Source organism: Oppia nitens, unplaced genomic scaffold, assembly GCF_028296485.1.
Source record: "Oppia nitens isolate AA-2021 unplaced genomic scaffold, nextdenovo-longstitch-racon4-pilon3 scaffold4_pilon_pilon_pilon, whole genome shotgun sequence".
Classification (NCBI taxonomy): domain Eukaryota; kingdom Metazoa; phylum Arthropoda; class Arachnida; order Sarcoptiformes; family Oppiidae; genus Oppia; species Oppia nitens.
Window position 1 is genome coordinate 1,586,432 of NW_026533232.1, and position 22,870 is coordinate 1,609,301.

The window sequence follows — 22,870 nt, forward strand, 5'->3', positions numbered from 1 at the left end:
ATTATTAGTATTGAAACTCTTAGAGACATTTGACTGATAAATGCAAATACAATCCATGGCTTATGTATGAAATTGCGATCATATGTAGTTGATGTACGATCAAACTGTAGACCAATCCGGTAGAGATAACTGTCCGCATCCCTGATAGCTATATCTGGTGGTAATACCTGAGTTAGCAATCTATTAGTTTTAATAACTAAAGATTTAGTAGATTTTTTGGTTGACATATTGTCTTAGTTTTTTAACGATATTAATGAACATATTTTTAGTTTAGTAATATATTATTACTATTTAAAATTTAATGCACTCAATAATGAACTCAAATATTTATTTAAGAAATTATTTTTTTCATACTCTAGTGAACTTTAGTGTATAGTATATATACAATGTATATATTGTGTATAGTGTATACTGTATACCTGTATATATATATACATTTATAATAATTATATTAATGATAATAATTTAATAATTTTTATTTATTTGTCATCAAAAATAAACTATAATTTGCTTAATTAATAAACTAAATATAAAATACAATTCTAATGTATAATATTTTTTAGTAATTTTTACATATAATAATATTGATAATAATAATTATAATAATGTTGTATTATAATTATATTAGTTCTAATCGTTTTTATTCTAAAATTATAATTTAATAAAACAAAATTTAAAAAACATTTTATTAATAAATAATAATAAAGACAACATAATTTTAAATAATTTTATTATAATTTTATTAATAACATTTAAACTATTTATAAGTATATTTTTTTAAAAGAAATAATTATTCAACAAATGTATTTCATAGTAAAATATTATTTAATTTTAATATTATTAGATTAGATTTATAATTGATTTATACAGTATTTCATAAAATAACTAAAAAAATAAAATATAATAGTCATTAAATAATTTATTAATATTAATAAATTATAATCTAGATTAGTTGATATAAACTTGATAAGTTAAATACTATGATATAAGTTATTTAGATATTTTAAATGAAAATAAAAATTAATTACTAATATTATTGTGTAAATTACTACTGGAAAATTATTTGAAAATTATTACAAAAAAACAACATTAATATTATTTTAATAATATTATAGTAGCGTTAGTATTTAATTTACTATTAATAGCAAATTATTTACATTTAGTCAATAAAATATAATTAACAAAAAAACAATGTAAAAATTAATTGCATTAACATAAAAACTTCAACATTTTAGTTGCATATTATTTTCAAAACTAAACATTTAAATTTTATTTCTAATCTAAAATAATAGATTTAAATGTTTTATCTGTTATATTGTATAACTACTATATTTAGTATTTAATATTAATGATAGTATAACATTAACAATACTAGTATTGATAATATCTAATAATAAATATTTACACTAATTTTTTACGTTTAGTAATTTGTCAATTGTTTTTGTCAAAAATAAAATAATACTTTACAACAATTAATTAGTTTGCATATATGATAATTTTTTTAAATTCAATAAATTTCTATATTTTCTAACCATTAGATCAATTAATATAAACAAAATCAATGATACGCCCAAATATATGAACTCCATTATAATAAAGATAACACTATTGTCTTCAATATAGTTGCCGACAATAAACGGTGTGACCAGTGTTAGTATACCCCGACAAAGTAGAAACAGTGCACTCAAACGGTTAGTCATATCCAGATATTGTTCGGCCCATGTTATGATACCAGTATACATGGCTGACATACCCAAACAGATAACTATGCTCGACAGCCATAGCATAATTAAATGATGTCGAGACAGTAACAACATAACAGTGCCCACAATCAGAAAGCCGTAATGAAATACTAAAATAGTTTTGATTTGAAATCTATTTGGAAAAAAATAAATTTATAAATAATTAGTTAGCAAAAATTGTTTATAATTTTAGTCAATATAAATTTATAGTTAATTTTTTAGCATAAATATGGTGTTTTATTATATAATTAATCAAAATAAATTTTTTTTAATTGTCATTTGGTAGTTCAATATTAGTGGTTATTTATTATTTTAAATATAAACTAATTTTTTAGTAAAAATATTTTTTTTCATTCACTTACTTATACGTATATAATATATTGAGTCCAAGTCCTGCCGTATAGACACTAATGGCTACCGAATATATTTCGGCCGACATTTCGGCTGACAATTTAAGCGGCGAATACTGGAAGTAAGTGACGGCAAACTTCATGAATAGGGTTTCGTAGACCAGGTATAAGGCGTATAACAGTGCAAATAATAGACGAAATGTTTTACGGGGAACGTCCGGTCTGTCAAATAGTTTGGTCATAACTGTCGTAGAGTTGTCTATCATTTCATTGTTGTTGTTGTTATTACTATCGATATCATTGATCTTATTTTTGGGCTCTTTATACGGCTTAAATAAATACATTACAAACAGAGATATCGGAACTAAATAATAATAATAACAATAATAAGTATTAAATGTTATATAATTAATGTGTTTCAATATACTTGTCATAATACAGGCGCCGATAATAAGGGTCGGTATCATCAATCGTGATCTCCGATCAATGAATACACTTTCATCGATATACAGGTATAGCTCGCTATTGGTTTGGATTGTCATATTTGTTACGGTAGTTGATTCAGTATTGCCAATTAGGTATGGTTTCAGTGATACTGTTGCCAATATACAGCCGATACCAAAAGCAAACTCATAGATCTGTACCATTGGCACACGTGTACCCCTTCCCAGTTCAATGGCCCAGACATATATTGAACATATGAATACACTGGAACTGATACCAATGATAAACGCACACAAAAATAGTACATATAGATGGGGTACCAATGGTATGACTGCCGATGCAATAGTCAATAGTGTAAAAAATATACTCATCACTAGCTGTCGACTAACATATTTATATAATAAGGCAACTGATTTGTGAGATAAATTTAATTAATATCTATTATTTAATTAATTTTATATATATATATACATTCATAACTAACCAACTGTTCCCAATATGAAGCCACTGGTTTCAAATGTGGTAAACAGTGATACCCAACGCATCGATGTATTCAATATATACTTCATGTCTACCATAATCGGTGCGTATACTGAATATACCATTCCCTATAATTTTTTAAAGTATTATTTTAGATAATAAATTTATTTTGTTTATTAAAAAAATATTAATTAATAAAATATATTATTATTATTTCATACATATGCAATGCCACTGCCAAATATTATTGATGTATAAATAAATCGTTCATAATTATTTGGTAAACTTAAATTTTTAAAACCCATTTTTTGAAATCAAAATTTTATATAATTAATGAAGTTTTTATGAGTTTTATAGTTAATACTGAATATGTTTTTTTAAAAAGCTAAATATATATTATTTTTTTTCAAAGTATATTATTCAATATTTTATTATAAATTACATAATATAAATGACATTGAAATTACTGTAAATTATTATTAACAATTTAACAATAATAAAGTTCTAAACATTGTTTTATATAGTTTATAATTTACACTTATATTAAAAATTATTTTTATTACATTAATAGTTTTATCTATTATTTAATAGACTAAGAAATAAGTTTTATTTCGAAAACATTTAAACTAATAATTAAAAACAATTTTTTTGCGAAATAGACTGTATGTATGACAATGATAGTGAAATTTATTACAGTTGTTTAAAAACAGATTAATATTATTTTGAAATATTAATTTTAATTAATTAATAATCTCAAATCAAATATAAAAAAAATAAATTACATAATACATTATAAATTTAAACAAATATTTTATATGACACACAAATGTTATATAAGTATCTATAAAATAATTTACAGTTTTTTTTTTAATAAATAACAGTTTCTAATGACTGATAACAGAGAGTCTTCTCATATCATTTGGTTGACTGTTTGAACGCAATTGTCTCATCACTTGATGTTTATTACTGTTGTTGTCAACCGTTGATAAATGTCTGAACCGGCGAATCATAATATCAATAGTAATAAACAGTACCAACGAAACACCCAAATAGATAAACTCCATTATAATAAATATTGAACTGTTGTCTTCAATATAGTTGCCGACAATAAACGGTGTGACCAGTGTTAGTATACCGCGAAACAGTAGGAACAGTGCACTCAAACGGTTAGTCATATCCAGATATTGTTCGGCTATTGATAAGATACCGGAATACATGGCCGAAAAGCCCATACATGTTAGGATAGTACTGCACCATAGAAATGACAGTGAATTTCGGGCCGGTATTAACATAACTGAGCCGCCAATTAGAAATACATAATGAAATGATATGATTGTCTTTATCTGAAACCTAATTTCAATAATAATAATAAAATATTTATTACTTAATTGTTTTTTTCTTATGTAATGTAATTAAATGATATAATAATAATTTCTTTTTTGTTATGCAATAAATTATTATATTAATATATTACTTATAGGGATACAGTATGTTAAGGCCGAGTCCAGCCGTATAGACACTGATGGCCACCGAATAGATTTCGGCCGACCGTTCGGCCGACAACTTCAGTGGCGAGTACTGAAAGTAAGTGACGGCAAACTTCATGAATACCGTCTCGTAAATCAAATACATGGCATAAAACAGTGCAAACAACAGTCGTATAGTTTTGCGCGGAGTCTCCTTTCGGTCAAACAGTTTGATATCAGTTGTTGCCGTCGACATACCTGTCCTTTCATTAATATTGTTGTTGTCGTTATCATCATCACTACCTTTCTCTTTGGGCTCTTTATACGGTCTCATAACATACATTGCCAACAAAGATATTGGTACTAATGATTAGTTAATATAATTAGTTACTAATGATTAATAATTAAAAATCTATACTTATAATAATGCATGAGCCAATAATCAATGTAGGTTTCATTAAACGGGATCGCCTGTCAATGACCACTTCCTCATCAATAACCAACTCCTCATTGCGGTTAAAATCATAAAATGTTTGGTTTGATTTTGTATGAGTTGGTGATGTTGATGTCTCACCAATTAGATAGGGTTTAAGGGCTACAGTCGATAGTATGGATCCGATACCGAACGACAATTCAAATATCTGGACAATTGGTACTTTGCCGCCTCTTCCCAATTCAATGATCCACATTGAAACTGCACAGACAAACACACTGGAACTGATACCGATGGCAAACGCACACAAATACAGTACATACAGATGAGGTACCAATGGTATGACCGCCGATGCAATAGTCAATAGTGTAAAAAATATACTCATCACTAGCTGTCGACTAACATATTTATATAGAAAGGTAACTATAATAATATAATTTGATGATTGAAAACATTAATATAAATATATATTTTTCTATATAATACTACTTTTTCAATAAAATTGTTAAAATTTATATACATTACCAACTGTGCCCAATATGAACCCACTGGTCTCAAATGTAGTGAACAGTGATACCCAACGCATCGATGTATTCAATATATACTTCATGTCTACCATAATCGGTGCGTATACTGAATATACCATTCCCTGTATTACATAAATATTAAAATGTAAAAAATATATGATTAATAATTTTAAAATTATTATTATTATTATTATTATTAAATTAGATTAACATTTAAAAATTTTAAATAAACAAAATATTACATATGAAATTCCACTGGCAAACAGTATAATTAGATAAATGTATTTATCATAATCTATAAATTTTGATACTTTTTGTAAATTCATGGTTTTATTATTTTTAAATTTAATTAATTAATTAATTTTTCTATAAATATGTTTAACTCAAGCTATAAGTATTTTAAGTGTTAAGTAAACTAAAATATATTTATAATAACAATAATCTAATGAAAAATCAAGTTTTTTTTATAATATATCAACAGTTTTTAAATGTTTTATAAATATAATAAAAGTAATCAATTTGTACTAAGTTTTAGTATTATATTATAAAAATATATTAACTATATTTTGAGATTATAAAACAATAAATTTCTATTTAATTGACTTTATTATTTTGGTAACTTTGTTGTTATATTGTCTAATTTATATAAATAAATAATATAAATTATACTATATATTAATTTTTTAATTAATCTGATATCTAAAATAATTTAACATTAATAAAACACGATATACTGTATAATATAGTTTCATTTACTGTACAATTTTTTTCCTAAGTATATAATTTATAATAATAATTTCATTTTTAAAAATTCAATTATTATTTATTGACTTTCATATAGTGTTGGCAAAAAGAGAATTTTGTAAAGTAATAAAGAAATTTCTAGAAATTTCTAAAAGAAATTAAAATCTTAGAAAACTGATTATTATTAAATATTTATAATTATTTAAAATATAGCTATTCCTTTTTTTGTATAGTAGTGTTATTACATTATATAGTATAATGTTATATGAATAGTATTATTAATCATTTATTAACTCTAATTAATAATTTATTATTAAAACCAGTTGAGAATGCTAGAAAGCATTTCCATACGAACTCGTTATCCAAAGTAAATTTTACTTATGTTGGATATCTAATGATTTAGTATGACAAAATAAACTCAACTATAGTGATGTAGGGTATCAAATAATTCAGTATGACAAAATAAACTCAACTATAACCATGTGGTGTATCAAATGATTTAGTGTGACAAAATAAACTCAACTATGGTCATGTGGGGTATCAAATGATTCGGTATGCCAAAATAAACTACATTTATTTTTATATTTTTGCCACTTTTTGAAAAAATAATCATCTGTTATACCTTATTTTTAATTCTCTATACAATTCTTAATGTTAAAATTTTTAACTATTTTTTACTTTGACCGCCATTTTTCTATGTTCCCGAAAAGATATCAAAATTTTAAAGCATATTTTTTATACTTGTTTTTGATGCTTTATTCAAATCTATACTTAAAAATTTTTGCCTAAATTTTTTTTTACTTTGGCCGCCATTTTCTCTATGTTTCCGAAGAGATATCAAAATTTTAATGCTGATCCCCTATACCTTATTTTTGATGCTTAATCCAAATCTGAAGTCAAAATTTAAAAATTCAATAAAAAGCGGAAGGACGGAAGGACATATAGAATTCAGATACGTACTCCTTTCAGGAGAAAATAGCTATAGATATGGGGATCCCATAGTAGTATAACAATAAAGTCAATTTCTATAGAAATTTTCAGAAACTTTCTATTTGCCCATCTCTACTTTGATAACTAAATTAATAAAAACTAGAAATAAAGTGTAGAATGTGTAGAAATTAACCAGATAATTTGCATTTAAAATAAATAGTAAAAATAAAAAATAGCAAATAAAATTTTTTTTTGTATACATTCAAATTGTATAAATTTTTATAAATAAAATATTAATATTTACAAAATTATTTATATATGAAATATTTGTTTCATAAATTAAAAATAATATCACAATTACATTTTTAGCCATTTAAAAAAATATTAATCCAATATATGAAATCATCTTAAAATAATGTTTATAATTTAATCAAAATTAAAAATTAAAATAATAAGTTTAGAAAATTTATCTTTATTATAATTTATTTTCCATTATTTTATAAATATCGCTTTACAAACAGTGTATAACAATTTATTATATTGTATCATTTAATATTTCTATTTTAATATTTTTTTAGTAACAATAATAATATTCTATAATATTATTAATATATAATTTATAATTTAATTTTATTAGCATTATAGATTAGTGTAATATTTATAAAGTTTAAATTTAGTTTATATTTTGCAAATTTTTAAATTATAAAAGTAGCAGTATAGTTTAAAATCGATCTATAAATTATTTTTAAAATAAAATATAATTTTAAGTGCATATTATTAATAATGAATATTATTCATAATTAATCAAAAATGGACCTAAATTGCTAAATACAACATCAAAATTGATATATATTAGAAATATATTAAAAATAATACCTTAATATATATTATTTATATTTAATTAAAAATTAATATACAACAAAAAATACAAGCTTTGTAGTATATTTTATCAAGAAAAGTAAAAATATAAAATAATTTTATATTTAATATAATATAACTTTAAAATAAATATTGTAATAACTATAAACTAAACAAAAAAACAAATAGAAATAAACAATTATTACATTTCAACCATTTTGAAAAATACGATTACAACATATAAAATCAGCTGAAAAAAATAATTAATTTATTAGTTAATATTTTTAATCATAATGTTTGATAACCAATAACTTACTTCAAAACCGTGAAATGAGTCTATAATAAACAATTTCCAACAATAAAATCCAACATCTCTTTTGGCTAATCTTTCAATAGTAGATAATAACTTTAAAATAAAAATATTAAATAATAAAATTACCTAAGAAAGTAATAATAAGTTTTTAAAATTAAATATAAATATTATACAAACTTTAGTTTTTGTATAAATTGTTAACAATTTATTTTTGGCAATCAATGAATTCATCAAATAATATGATTTATTTGCTTCAATATAGACAATGGAAGTAATATATATGATAAACCATAACAAAATTATATAAATTATTAAATATGAAACAAATACTGATTGTGAATCAAATGGTATATCACTGTATAATACAATATATGCTAAAACAGCGATAATTGTCTCCAAACACGACCAAACAATAAATAGAAATCGACTCCAATAGCTATCATTGTATTCATTGATTTCCAAATAAATGGCATTTAATTTATGCAATAATTTAATGACATTAATATTGAATTCTTTTTTATTATTATTGTAAACTTTATTCAATAAATTTTGAATTTTATTATTTATTAAAACTAACTTAATTTTGACAAATCTTGTAACAATAAAATAATAACTAAATTGGCATAAACTACTATTTTCAGCATAATACTCAAGAAACGCCCACAATATTGAATTTGGCAATGCTATTGTTAATAGTTTAATTAGGCTAATATTTTGTGTTAATATTAACGAATAATATGTAATAAACATATTTAAAGCTAATAGTTTTGGTAAATGTTTAGTCATATATAACAATTTACGTGATATATTGACAAACTTAACCAGGACAGCTGTATTGTTTATACCAACCTGTTTTGGGCTAACTGTGCCCGATAACATTTTAAATATACGACTGTGTGTACAATGTATACCTTGTTTATAGTTATAGAAATTAAGTAGCATGCATAAATTAACACCAATGCATGAGCCCAAAATCATAATGTTAAACTGTTTTATACATTTCATCATAAAACCAATATCACCGATGTTTAGATAAAATTCATCACTAAAATCGTTTCCAATTAGTAATACTATAGACTTGATAGTGAAATAATTTATTATTAAACATATAAACCATGGATTATGTATAGCTTTTCGCTTATATGTCGGCGACTGTCTATCCAATTGTAGTCCAATGCGATAGAGAAAACTGTCCGCATCTTTAATGACCAGGTTTTGTGATAACTTATGATTATAAAAATATTTATTGATTTTAATCATTTATAATATTTGTATTAATTATATACTTTATATGAAATACTGTTTATATATATTTATCTATAATTTTACTAAGAATTTCTATATTATTTAGAATATTTAAATTATTAAAAATTAACAAATGAGTTTAAATGTAATCTAAATAATATTAATAAATATATATATATATATATATATATATATATATATATAATAAATTTAACATTAGTATAAAACTATTTATCTGTCATTTGTTGTTATTATAATTTTTCTAATATATTTGTTTTAATCATGAAAAAGCTTCATTAATTATGCAATATTAAAAAACCCATTATAAAACACTACGAAATTAATGTGCTTTTTATATTAAGATAATTTGAATTATTTGAATCTACTGTATTGTATATTATGTTGTTAATAGTTTTTATAATTTATTATATAAGAAAAATTAAATGATAGATAAATGTCAATGTGAATTATATAAATTTTTAAAATTTTAAAATAATAAATATTATTTATTATTATTTTAAAAATATAATATATTTTATTTAATCATGAAAAAACATTATTAATTATGTGATTATTATTAAGAAACTTATATATTTATTATCTTTTAATTTTTTTTAATTTATGAATTATTGTTTTTTCCATAACATAATTTATATTATAATATTTATAACTATTCATTATTTCTATATTTATCAAGATTTCAAAAAATACATTAATTTTAGAAAAAGTTTTAATATTATAACTGTTTTTCTAAAATTGCTGAATAATGTATAAAATTTTATATTTATTTTATTTTTATAGCATTAAAAACTATTTGTATAAAAAACTATTTGTATAAAAAACTATTTGTATAAAAAACTATTTCAAAATTTCTATTACATTAGAAATAAAAATATATTGTATATTTCTACAATGAGTAATTCTCAAAATTTTTTAAAAATTTTATATACTATTTAACTATTATCCTAAAAATATAGTTTAGTTTAACATTTGTTTTCTATAGTTCAATAAGTAGTATAACAAAGAAATAGATTCCCTGGGAATTCCTTGTCAACAAAAAACATTGAGAACTTTTGGAAAATAAAACGAATGATGAAATTTGGCGAACACTAAGTACAATATATGCCAATACAGTCATAACTGTTCCCAAAAACACGACCACATTATCAATAGATATCGACTCCAATAGCTATCATTGTATTCATTGATTTCCAAATAAATTGTATTTAATTTATGTATTAATTTAATACTAGAATTTCAAAATTATTGAAATTAATCATTTATAATTTTTGTATAAAGTATATACTCTATATAATATATATATATATGTATATAATTTTATTAATTGATATCGACTCCAATAGCTATCAGTGATAGCCTATCACTGTATTTAGAGATTTCCAAATAAATGACATTCAATTTGTGTATTAATTTAATTACAATAGAATTTAAAGATTTCTATGTACTATAGTTATTAAATGTTGATTTTATTTATTAATTATAATTAACTTAATGTTGACAAATTTTATTAGAATATAATAATAAATAAACTGATAAATTAAATTTACTAGTTATGCCATAATAAATAATAGTAAATAATACTTAAGATATACAATGAATAATATTAATTATTTATTATTTATATAAAAAATAATTATATTTAGAAATATTTATATACATAAAAATATTAATTAAATTTCTACCATTTTGAAAAATATGACTGCAACATATAAAATCAACTGCAAAAATAAATTATTTTATAAATAGTAATTTTTAATCATTATATTTGATAATCAATTACTTACTTCAAAACCGCTAAATGAGTTTATAATAAACAATTTCCAACAATAAAATCCGACATTACTTTGTGCTATCCTTTCAGTAGTTGATAATAACTTTAAGGTAAAAATATTAAATCATAAAACTAGCTAAGAAAACAATAAATAATTGTGTTTAATTAAATATAAATATTATACAAACCTTAGCTTTTGTATATATTGTTAACAATTTATTTTTGGCTATCAATGAATTTATTAAATAATATGATTTATTTGCTTCATAATTGACAATTGAAGTGATATAAACGATAAACCATAGCATAAACACATAAATTATTAAATATGAAACAAATATTGATTGTGAATCATATGGTATATCAGTGTAGAGTATTATAAACACAAACACAGCGATTGCTATCCCCAAACACGACCACATAATAAATAGATATCGACTCCAATAGCTATCATTGTATTCATTGATTTCAAAATATATGTTATTTAATTTGTGCAACAATTTAGTGACACTAATATTTAATACTTTTTTATCATTTTTTGATACATTATTTAATAAATGTTTAATTTTATTATTTATTAAAACTAACTTAATTTTGACAAATCTTGTTATAATAAAATAATAACTAAATTGATATAAAACAATATTTTCACCATAATATTCAAAAAGCATCCACAAAATTGAATGTGGCAATGCTACTGTCAATAGTTCAATTAAGCTAATATTTTGTGTTAATATTAACGAATAATAATTAAAAAATGAATTTATAGCTAATAGTTTTGGTAAATGTTTGCTCATATATAACAATTTACGTGATATATTGACAAATTTAACCAGGACAGTAGTATTGTTAATACCAACCTGTTTCGAGCTAACTGTGCCCGATAACATTTCAAATATACGACTGTGTGTACAATGTATACCTTGTTTATAATTATAGAAATTAAGTAGCATGAATAAAATTGTAGTAATGCATGAGGATAAAACCATAATGTTAAATTGTTTAACACAATTCATTATATAACCTAGGTCACCCATTAGTAGATAAAATTCATTAGACAAAATAGTATAATTGTTTGCAATTAGTATTACTATAGTCTTGATAGTGAAAAAAAACATGATTAACCATATATACCATGGATTATTTATAGCATTGCGCTTATATGTCGGCGACTGTCTATCCAATTGTAGTCCAATGCGATAGAGATGACGGTCAGCATCTTTAATGACCAGCTTTTGTGATAACTTATGTTTAGAAAAATAATTATTGAAATTAAACATTTATAATTTTTGTATAAAGTATAAACTCTATATGATATATATTTATCTATAATTTTATCAATATTTTCTATGTTATTTAAATTATCAAAAATTAACAAATATTATTTGCCTAATAATGAATTCAAATGTAAACTAAATAATATATAAATAAGTATAATATTAATAAAGTTATATAATGAATTTAATATTAGTATAAAACTGTTTAATTGTCTTAAACTTTTTTTTATAAAATTTATTGTTTTGTTATTATAATTTTTCTAATATATTTGTTTTAATCATGAAAAAACGTCATAATTGTGATATATTTTTAAAAACTCAATATATAGCTATAAATAATGAGCTTTTTATATTAAGACAATTTGAATTATTTGAATCTATTGTATATTATGTTGTTAATAGTTTTTGTAATTTATTATATAAGATAAATTAAATGATAGATATATAAATTTTTATAATTTTACAATAATAAATATTATTTATTATTATTTTTAAAATATAAAATATTTTACTTAATCATGAAAAAACATCATTAATTATGTGATTTTTATTAAGAAACTGGATATTTATAATTTATTGTGTTTTACATAATTTACTTTTCTATAATAATATTTATAACTATTCATTATTTTTATATTTTAAAATTAAAGATTTCAAAGAATACATTAATTTGAGAAAAAGTTTTTATACTATAATTGCTTTTCTATAACAATTATTGTTGAATAATCTATAAAATTTTATATTTATTTATTTTTTATAGCATTAAAATAATTTACAAACTAATTGTATAAAAAACTATTTCAAAATCTATATTTCCGTTAGAAAAAAAAATTATTTTATATTTCTACAATAAAGTATACCCAAAAATTATTTTTTTCTAAAATTTTATATATTATTTAACTATTACCATAAAAATACAATTTAATTTAACATTTGTTTTCTATAGTTCAATAGGTTGTATCACAAAAAAATAGATTCCCTGGGAATTCTCATTAAACAGAAAACATAGAAAACTTTTTAGAAAATAAAACGAATTATCAATAGATATCGACTCCAATAGCTATCATTGTATTCATTGATTTCCATATTTATAATTTATGTATTAATTTAATAATAATACTAGAATTTAATAATTATTGAAATTAATCATTTATAATTTTTGTATAAAGTATATACTCTATATGATATATATATCTATATATATATATATCTTTAATTTTATTAATATTTTCTATATTATTTAAATTATCAAAAATTAACAAATATTATTTGCCTAATAATAAATTCAAATGTAAACTAAATAATATATAAATAAAGTTTTATAATGAATTTAATATTAGTATAAAATTGTTTAATTGTCTTGAACTTTTTATAAAAATTATTGTTTTGTTAATATAATTTTTATAATATATTTGTTTTAATCATGAAAAAAGTCATAATTGTGATATATTTTTAAAAACTCATTATATAGCTATAAATAATGAGCTATAATTATATTAAGACAATTTGAATTATTTGAATCTATTGTACACTATATTGTGTTTTTAATAATTTTTATAAGTTTACAATAATAAATATTATTTATTATTATTTTAAAAATATAATATATTTTATTTAATCATGAAAAACACCATTAATTATGTGATTATTATTAAGAAACTGGATATTTATAAGTTTTTATATTTTTTTAAATTTATGAATTATTGTGTTTTCTATAACTTACTTTATATAATAATATTTATAACTATTCATTATTTTTAAACTTTAAAAATAAAGATTTCAAAAAATACATTAATTTTACATTAAGTTTTTATATTATAATTGCTTTTCTATAATTGTTGAATAATCTTGTTATAATATAATAATAATAAACTAATAGATTAAATGTACTAATATTATCATAATAAATAATAGTAAATAACACTTAAGATATACAATAATTTATTTAATTTTCATTATTTATATAAAAAATAATTATATTTATAAATATCTAAATACTTAAAAATATTAATTAAATTTCTACCATTTTGAAAAATATGATTGCAACATATAAAATCAACTACAAAAATAAAAAATATTTTAATCATTATATTTGATAACCAATTACTTACTTCAAAACCGCGAAATGAGTTTATAATAAACAATTTCCAACAATAAAATCCAACATTACTTTGAGCTATCCTTTCATTAATAGATAATAACTTTAAAGTAAAAATATTAAATAATAAAATTAATTAAGAAACCTACAAAAAAAATTTAATTAAATTTAAATATTATACAAACTTTAGATTTTGTATAAATTGTTAACAATTTATTTTTGGCTATCAATGAATTTATTAAATAATATGATTTATTTGCTTCGTAATAGACAATCGATGTAATATAAACGATAAACCATAATATAAACACATAAATTATTAAATAGGAAACAAATATTGATTGTGAATCATATGGTATATCACTGTATAGTACTATAAAGACAAACACAGCGACGACTGTCCCCAAACACGACCACAAAATAAAAATATATTGACTCCAATAGCTATCGTTATATTCATTGATTTCCAAATAAATATTATTTAATTTATGCAATAATTTAGTGACACTAATATTTAATTCGTTTTTATTATTTTTTGATACATTATTCAACAAATATCTAATTTTATTATTTATTAAAACTAACTTAATTTTGACAAATCTTGTTATAATAAAATAATAAGTTAATTGATATAACATAATATTTTCACTATAATATTCCATAAGCAACCACAATATTGAATGTGGCAATGCTACTGTCAATAGTTCAATTAAGCTAATATTTTGTGTAAATATTAACGAATAATATGTAAAAAATGTATTAAAAGCTAATAGTTTTGGTAAATGTTTACTCAAATATAACAATTTACGTGATATATTGACAAACTTAACCAGGACAGCTGTATTGTTGATACCTACCTGTTTTGGACTAACTGTGCCCGATAACATTTCAAATATACGATTGTGTGTACAATGTATACCTTGTTTATAGTTATAGAAATTAAGTAGCATGAACAAATTAACTGCAATGCATGAGACCAAAACCATAATATTAAATTGTTTAACACATTTCATTATAAAACCCATATCACCGATATTTAGATAAAATTCATCACTAAAATCGTTTCCAATTAGTAATACTATAGACTTGATAGTGAAATAGATTATGATTAACCATATAAGCCATGGATTATGTATAGCATTGCGCTTATATGTCGGCGACTGTCTATCCAATTGTAGTCCAATGCGATAGAGATGACGGTCAGCATCTTTAATAACCAGCTTTTGTGGTAACTTATGATTATTATTAAAATTAAACATTTATAATATTAGTATGTTGTATATAATGTATATGATATATATTAATAAATAATTTTATTAATGTTTTAATACTATTAACACTAGAATATTCAAATTATCATAAATTTACAAATAATATTATCATTAATAATTAGATCTGATGTAAACCAATAATATAATATAAATTAACAAATATTATAAACTTAATATTGGTTCATAACAGTAGGATTTTATAAAATTTTTAATGAAGTTTTTTCATTATTAAGATAAATAAACTTTATATTATGATAATTATAATAACAAAACAATAATTTTTATAATGTATTTGTCTTAATCATGATAAAATGTCATTAATTATGTTATATTTTTTAACAAAAAAATAACTATTCATAAATTTTTAAAATTAAATAATGATAAATTTATAAATCAATAGTGATTTATTTATACAGTATTAATACGACTTGAATTATTTGAATCTATTGTATATTATGTTGTTAATAATTTTTATAATTTATTTTATAATAAATAATAATTGATAGATAAATATCATTGTGAATCTTATAGATTTTTTTTAATAGTATAATTTTAAAACAAATATTATTTATTATTATTTTTCTAATATAATGAATAAATTGTCATTAATTATGTTATTATTACAAAAAGACTGTATATTTAAAATTAAGACTCTACGCTTTAAACTAATATATATCCTAAAAATCATATAAATATCAAAAATAATAAAATTATTTTTAATGCCACTTATAAATACACTATTAAGTACTGCATAAATAACTGTAAGATTTGTTGCCAATAGTAATCGTAAATGATTTCTAGATTTCTATGGACTTTAGTTATTAAATGTTGATTTTTTTATTAATTATAATTAATTTAATGTTGATAAATTTTATTACAATATAATAATAAATAAGCTAATAAATTAAATTTACAAGTTATACCATAATAAATAATACTAAATAACAATTAAGATATACAATAAATAATATTTATATAAAATATAATTATATTTAGAAATATTTAAATAAATATAAATTTTAATTAAATTTCTACCATTTTGAAAAATATGATTGCAACATATAAAATCAACTGCAAAAATAAATTATTTTATAAATATTTTTTAATCATTATATTTGATAATCAATTACTTACTTCAATACCACGAAATGAGTTTATAATAAACAATTTCCTACAATAAAATCCGACATTACTTTGTGCTATCCTTTCAGTAGTTGATAATAACTTTAAAGTAAAAATATTAAATAATAAAATTAGTTAAGAAAGATATAAAAAAATTAATTAAATTTAAATATTATGCAAACTTTAGATTTTGTATAAATTGTTAACAATTTATTTTTTGCTATCAATGAATTTATTAAATAATATGATGTATTTGCTTCAAAATAGACAATTGATGTAATATAAATGATAAACCATAGCATAAACACATAAATTATTAAATATGAAACAAATATTGATTGTGAATCAAATGGTATATCACTATATAGTATAATAAATGCCAAAACAGCAATAATTGTTCCCAAACACGACCACATAATAAATAGATATCGACTCCAATAGCTATCATTGTATTCATTGATTTCCAAATATATGTTATTTAATTTATGCAATAATTTAGTGACACTAATATTTAATTCTTTTTTATCATTTTTTGATACATTATTCAATAAATGTTTAATTTTATTATTTATTAAAACTAATTTTATTTTGACAAATCTTGTTACAATAAAATAATAAGTAAATTGATATAATATAATATTTTCACCATAATATTCAAAAAGCATCCACATTATTGAATGTGGAAATGCTACTGTCAATAGTTTAGTTAAGCTAATATTTTGAGTTAATATCAATGAATAATAAGTAAAAAATATATTAAAAGCTAATAGTTTTGGTAAATGTTTAGTTATATATAACAATTTACGTGATATATTGACAAATTTAACCAGGACAGTAGTATTGTTTATACCAACCTGTTTCGGGCTAACTGTGCCCGATAACATTTCAAATATACGACTGTGTGTACAATGTATACCTTGGTTATAATTATAGAAATTAAGTAGCATGAACAAATTAACTGCAATGCATGATGAAAAAATCATAATATTAAATTGTTTAACACATTTCATTATAAAACCAATATCACCGATGTTTAGATAAAATTCATTACTAAAATCGTTTCCAATTAGTAATACTATAGACTTGATAGTGAAATATATTACGATTAACCATATAAGCCATGGATTATGTATAGCATTGCGCTTATATGTCGGAGACTGTCTATCCAATTGTAGTCCAATGCGATAGAGATGTCTGTCCGCATCTTTAATGATCATCTTTTGTGATAACTTATGTTTATTATTAAAATTAAACATTTATAATATTAATATATAGTATATAATGTATCTGATTTATATTAATAAATAATTTTAATAATTTTTTAATATTATTAACACTAGAATATTCAAATTATCAAAAATTTACAAATTATATTTGCATTAATAATGAGATCTGATGTAAACTAATAATATAATATAAATAAACAAATATAATAAACTTAATATTAGTTCATAATAGTAAGTTTTTATAAAATTTTTAATGAGGTTTTTTTATTATTAAAACAAATATATTAGAATAATTATAATAATAAAACAATAATTTTTATAATATATTTGTCTTAATCATGATAAAATGTCATTAATTATGTTATATTTTTTAACAATAAAACTAACTATTCACAAATTTTTTAAATTAAATAATGATAAAATGATAAAATTATTAATGATTTATTTATATTAATGCAACTTGAATTTATTGTATTTTATGTAGTTTATAGTTTTTATAATTTTATAATAAAAAAATAAATGATAAAAAATATCAATGTGAATCTTATAGATTTTTTTTTTATTATTATAATTTTAAAACAATAAATATTATTTATTATTATTTTTCTAATATACTGTATATATATTGTCATTAATTATGCTATTATTACGAAGAGACTGTATTTTTAAAAATTATTAATATTTTTTCCATAAAATGTTTACTTATAAGTTATAACTTATACGTAAACATGTTATTCAGTTTGAAACTTTATGCTATATTTATAAGTTATAACTATAACAGATAATTTCAAACTAAATAAAATTGTAATTGGTCAGTTTTTAATTAATTCTATGATTGGCCATATATATATATATATATATATAATATAAAATCATTATAATATACAGTGGACTGTTAAAAAAATGATAGACGACTGCAATTATCTGCCCAATCATTGAATTAATTAAAAAATGACCAATTACAATCTTATTTAGTTTTAAATTATCTACAAAATTGCCCATGGTCACTTGTAAATCAAACGTATTGTGGACCAGATAATTGAAATTAATAGCATCGCCGTTGTTTAAGAGTCTCTGCTTTAATATATATATCATAAAAATTATATAAATATAAAAAATAATAAAATTATTTTTTAATGCCATTTATAAATACAGTATTAAGTACTGCATATATGATTGTAGGATTTGTTGCCAATAGTAATTGTAAACTAAATAATAAAATATTGTTTATTTATTTATGAATAATTTTATAATTAAATCAATAAAATCTTTGCTAAAATAATATCTATAAATTGACTTTATTTTATATTAATATATATATATATTTAATTTATTATTTGCAACTTGAATTAAGTGTATAAATTATTAAAATAAAAAAATATTATTAATATACTTAAAATGTTGAATTTGTTTATTTAGTTGTTTTACTGCTATATTATTATTATTATTTTAATAAAATATATATAAATCAATATTATTAATTTTAATAATATTTTCATGTAAAAATAGTACTAAATAGATAAATATTTTTCAGTCAATAAACAATTGTTAATAAATATTTATGACAAAAAATACATTTGTTTTAATTTTTAATCTAAAAGTTGTACTTTTTTAGTATATAAACTAAATGATTAAATAATAATATTGATTTATATTTTTTATTATATATTTTTTAGTAGTGAATGTAAGGTGAGTTAAACTTATTTTTTTAAGTAAAAATCAATTAAAAAAAAGTATAAAACTATAATTAATTCTTAATTATATTGATTAAATATGATACATCAATTATAGTGGCAGTATTTATTTAAGATATCATATTAATAAATATTATTATTATAACACTAACGCTAATTACAATCTTATTGGTTAATATTGGATATTCAATAATTATACTATCAATAAATTTAATATAAATTGGAAAATCATTATAAAATTTTTAACAAATCTACTGGTCATGGGTTTTATGAAGGGTTTCCTTTACACTGATTTGTCTTTGAGTTTATTTTATTTTGATCAATAATTTCTAAATAGATTTATATTTATAAATATATATACTGTATATATATATATATATATATATATATATATATATAAAAGTACATTTTTATGTAAATACAATACATAGTATATATATAAATATGTGTATAAAATAATTTAATAATAGTATACGTATGTATACAATGTAAATGTCACTAAAAGTAAACACTATTTTTAATGAAATAAATAATTATTTACTTACAATATAAAAATTTCTGATGAAAATTATGTTTAGTATATTTTAGTTTTTATATTTAATGCTGAAAGTTTATATCATTTGTGAAAAAATTAAACAACATACAACAAAATGTATCAAAATAATAATAATGGGCTAAAAATATTGCTTAAATACATCAACTATACTGGCACATTTTATTTGGGATTTCATATTAATAATAATACTGACAATAAATTAATAATAAATTGTAAAATCATTATAAAATTTTTAGCAAATCTACTGGTCATGGGTTTTATTACATATATTTATTATAATGATTTGTCAATCAGTTTATTTCAATTTGATTTATTACAGTTTAGTAGTTCAACAACAACTAGTAAATCACAATTACTACAGATATTGCATACCTGTGCAGCAGTGGGTGGTATAATTCAAATCTATTTTACCTATACTATCCAAGTATTCAATGGCCGCCCTATTGTCGACCTGTTACTACTGGGTCGCGATCATCAATACGTATCCGATAAGCGCGAAACACGTACTGGTATTGCTGTAGCCGTTATTACCTTTGTATTGACCGCTATTATTGAACTAAACTATATAATAGCAATTAATATGTTTGGTATTAATCATATATCAAAATACTATTTGCTAACATTACCATTATATTTGATAGCCATCAATATGTCGTTGATATTTACAGCATTTATAGCCTACAAATCCTATATAATAGGCCAACAATTGAAATATTTGTGCGAAAATTTAAACAATTTTACCCTACAATTCATTTATCAATATTGTGTTTCACTGAAAATCTATGTCAACTGTTTGGATAAATTGTTATCGTTTAATAATTTTCTGATTGTAATAATATTGACAATCAGATTAATTACCGATTTAAATGAATTGTATTTTGGTAACACTCATAATCGACCAATCAGTATAGCTAGTCTATTAGATGATCTAGTACAGTTTGGCTATTTGATTTATGCGTGCAATATTATACCGCATGCTTATCAAATACTTATTGCTAGTGTAGAAAATAAATTTCAGCTAGATACTACTAGTAATAATAATAATAATAATGGTAATGTTAACAATTTAAATCTAAATATTATATTGTCATTAAAATCAATGTCCAGTAATATGTGTTTTACGGCTTACAGTTTGTATGCAATCAATAAACAAACACTAATAACATGTTTATCGCTAATACTATCCTATAGTGTAATACTCATACAAACTAATGTTTGACTAATTTATAAATTAATTTTTTTCATTAAATTACTTTAAAAATTATAACTAATAATAAATAAATAAACAAATAATCATAAAAAGAGGTAAATTTAAATAATTAAATTAATTTAGTTAATTTATATATATTTATAATTAATAATATTTGTATATATTTTTTTTAATTTATTAAAATTACTAAACATTATAAAATACTAAAAAAAGTTATTGTTGATTATTAACACAATACTATAATCTAAATGTTATTAAAATATAATTTTAATTATTTAAATAATTTGCATTAATCGATATAATAATTATTACTTATTTTAATATCATATACTTATATTTTGATGTAAACAATATTTTTATTCGTTATTTTATAAATAAATATATATAAATTGTTTTTCTTTATACAGTACCTGTACTCCTATAACACATTATATAAATTGATAATATTATAATACCGTTATATTTAATATTTATTAATTTATAATATTTTACTATTAAATGCATTTAATATATGTCTAAATCATATACAAAAAAAACATAACATATAATAATAATGTCTGAAAAAATAATAGTATAAATATTATATATTGCTTAAATAAATTAACAATTATTTTGTTGTATATTTTAATATATCAAGTATATAAATTAAATATCACTAAAATCAATATATTTGTAAATAAATATTTATATTATAAAAACATTTATTATTATTATTTTATTATTAATAATAATAATAATAATAATATATTATTACAATATACTGTAATTTTAATTATTTAAATAATATGTAGAAAATCAATATTATTATTATTATTATTTATATAAAATATTTGTATGTAAACTCCGTACAAAATAAACAATATTTTTTAATCAGTATTTTGTATATAAATATTTATGAAATAAAAAATAAATTAATATTTCTGTATTTACATGTACTTTACATACAAATTATTTAAATAAAATAATAAAATAAATCATTATTTTATTTTATATTTTTTTAAAAACTATTTGTATGTAATGTACTGTAAGTTTAAATCATACAAAAAAATCAATATTTAGAAAAAATGAATAAAAAAAATAATGGCCTAAATA

At 20.0% G+C, this 22,870-nt stretch overlaps 2 protein-coding genes across 2 annotated transcripts; both read right to left on the reverse strand.

The window, feature by feature from the left end:
* Positions 1–630: 630 nt before the first annotated feature.
* On the reverse strand, positions 631–3,270 carry LOC128960081 (sodium-dependent glucose transporter 1-like). Its single transcript, XM_054306151.1, has 6 exons — positions 3,238–3,270; positions 3,021–3,144; positions 2,520–2,945; positions 2,105–2,456; positions 1,533–1,875; positions 631–645 (listed from the first exon to the last, which is right to left on the reverse strand). The coding sequence occupies exons 2-6, from the start codon at positions 3,139–3,141 to the stop codon at positions 631–633; spliced, it is 1,257 nt and encodes a 418-aa protein (XP_054162126.1). The 5' UTR covers positions 3,142–3,144; positions 3,238–3,270.
* A 630-nt stretch (positions 3,271–3,900) lies between these two features.
* LOC128960082 (uncharacterized) lies at positions 3,901–18,309 on the reverse strand. The gene is made up of 5 exons (XM_054306153.1): positions 18,196–18,309; positions 5,441–5,564; positions 4,901–5,338; positions 4,491–4,845; positions 3,901–4,366 (listed from the first exon to the last, which is right to left on the reverse strand). Exons 1-5 carry the CDS (start codon positions 18,307–18,309, stop codon positions 3,901–3,903), a joined length of 1,497 nt encoding a protein of 498 aa, XP_054162128.1.
* Positions 18,310–22,870: the final 4,561 nt, after the last annotated feature.

Bases quoted from the DNA above. Each gene is read 5' to 3' on its own strand.
- LOC128960081 (XM_054306151.1), bottom strand. From the start codon at position 3,141: ATGGTATATTCAGTATACGCACCGATTATGGTAGACATGAAGTATATA. The intron at 2,946-3,020 runs GTTAGTTATGAA...CTCACAAATCAG, and splicing joins CTTCATATTGGGAACAGTTG to TTGCCTTATTATATAAATAT. The intron at 1,876-2,104 runs GTAAGTGAATGA...TTTTCCAAATAG, and splicing joins AATATATTATATACGTATAA to ATTTCAAATCAAAACTATTT.
- LOC128960082 (XM_054306153.1), bottom strand. From the start codon at position 18,309: ATGATCATTAAAGATGCGGACAGACATCTCTATCGCATTGGACTACAA. The intron at 4,846-4,900 runs GTATAGATTTTT...ACTAATCATTAG, and splicing joins TGGCTCATGCATTATTATAA to TACCAATATCTTTGTTGGCA. The intron at 4,367-4,490 runs GTAATATATTAA...TATTGAAATTAG, and splicing joins AACATACTGTATCCCTATAA to GTTTCAGATAAAGACAATCA.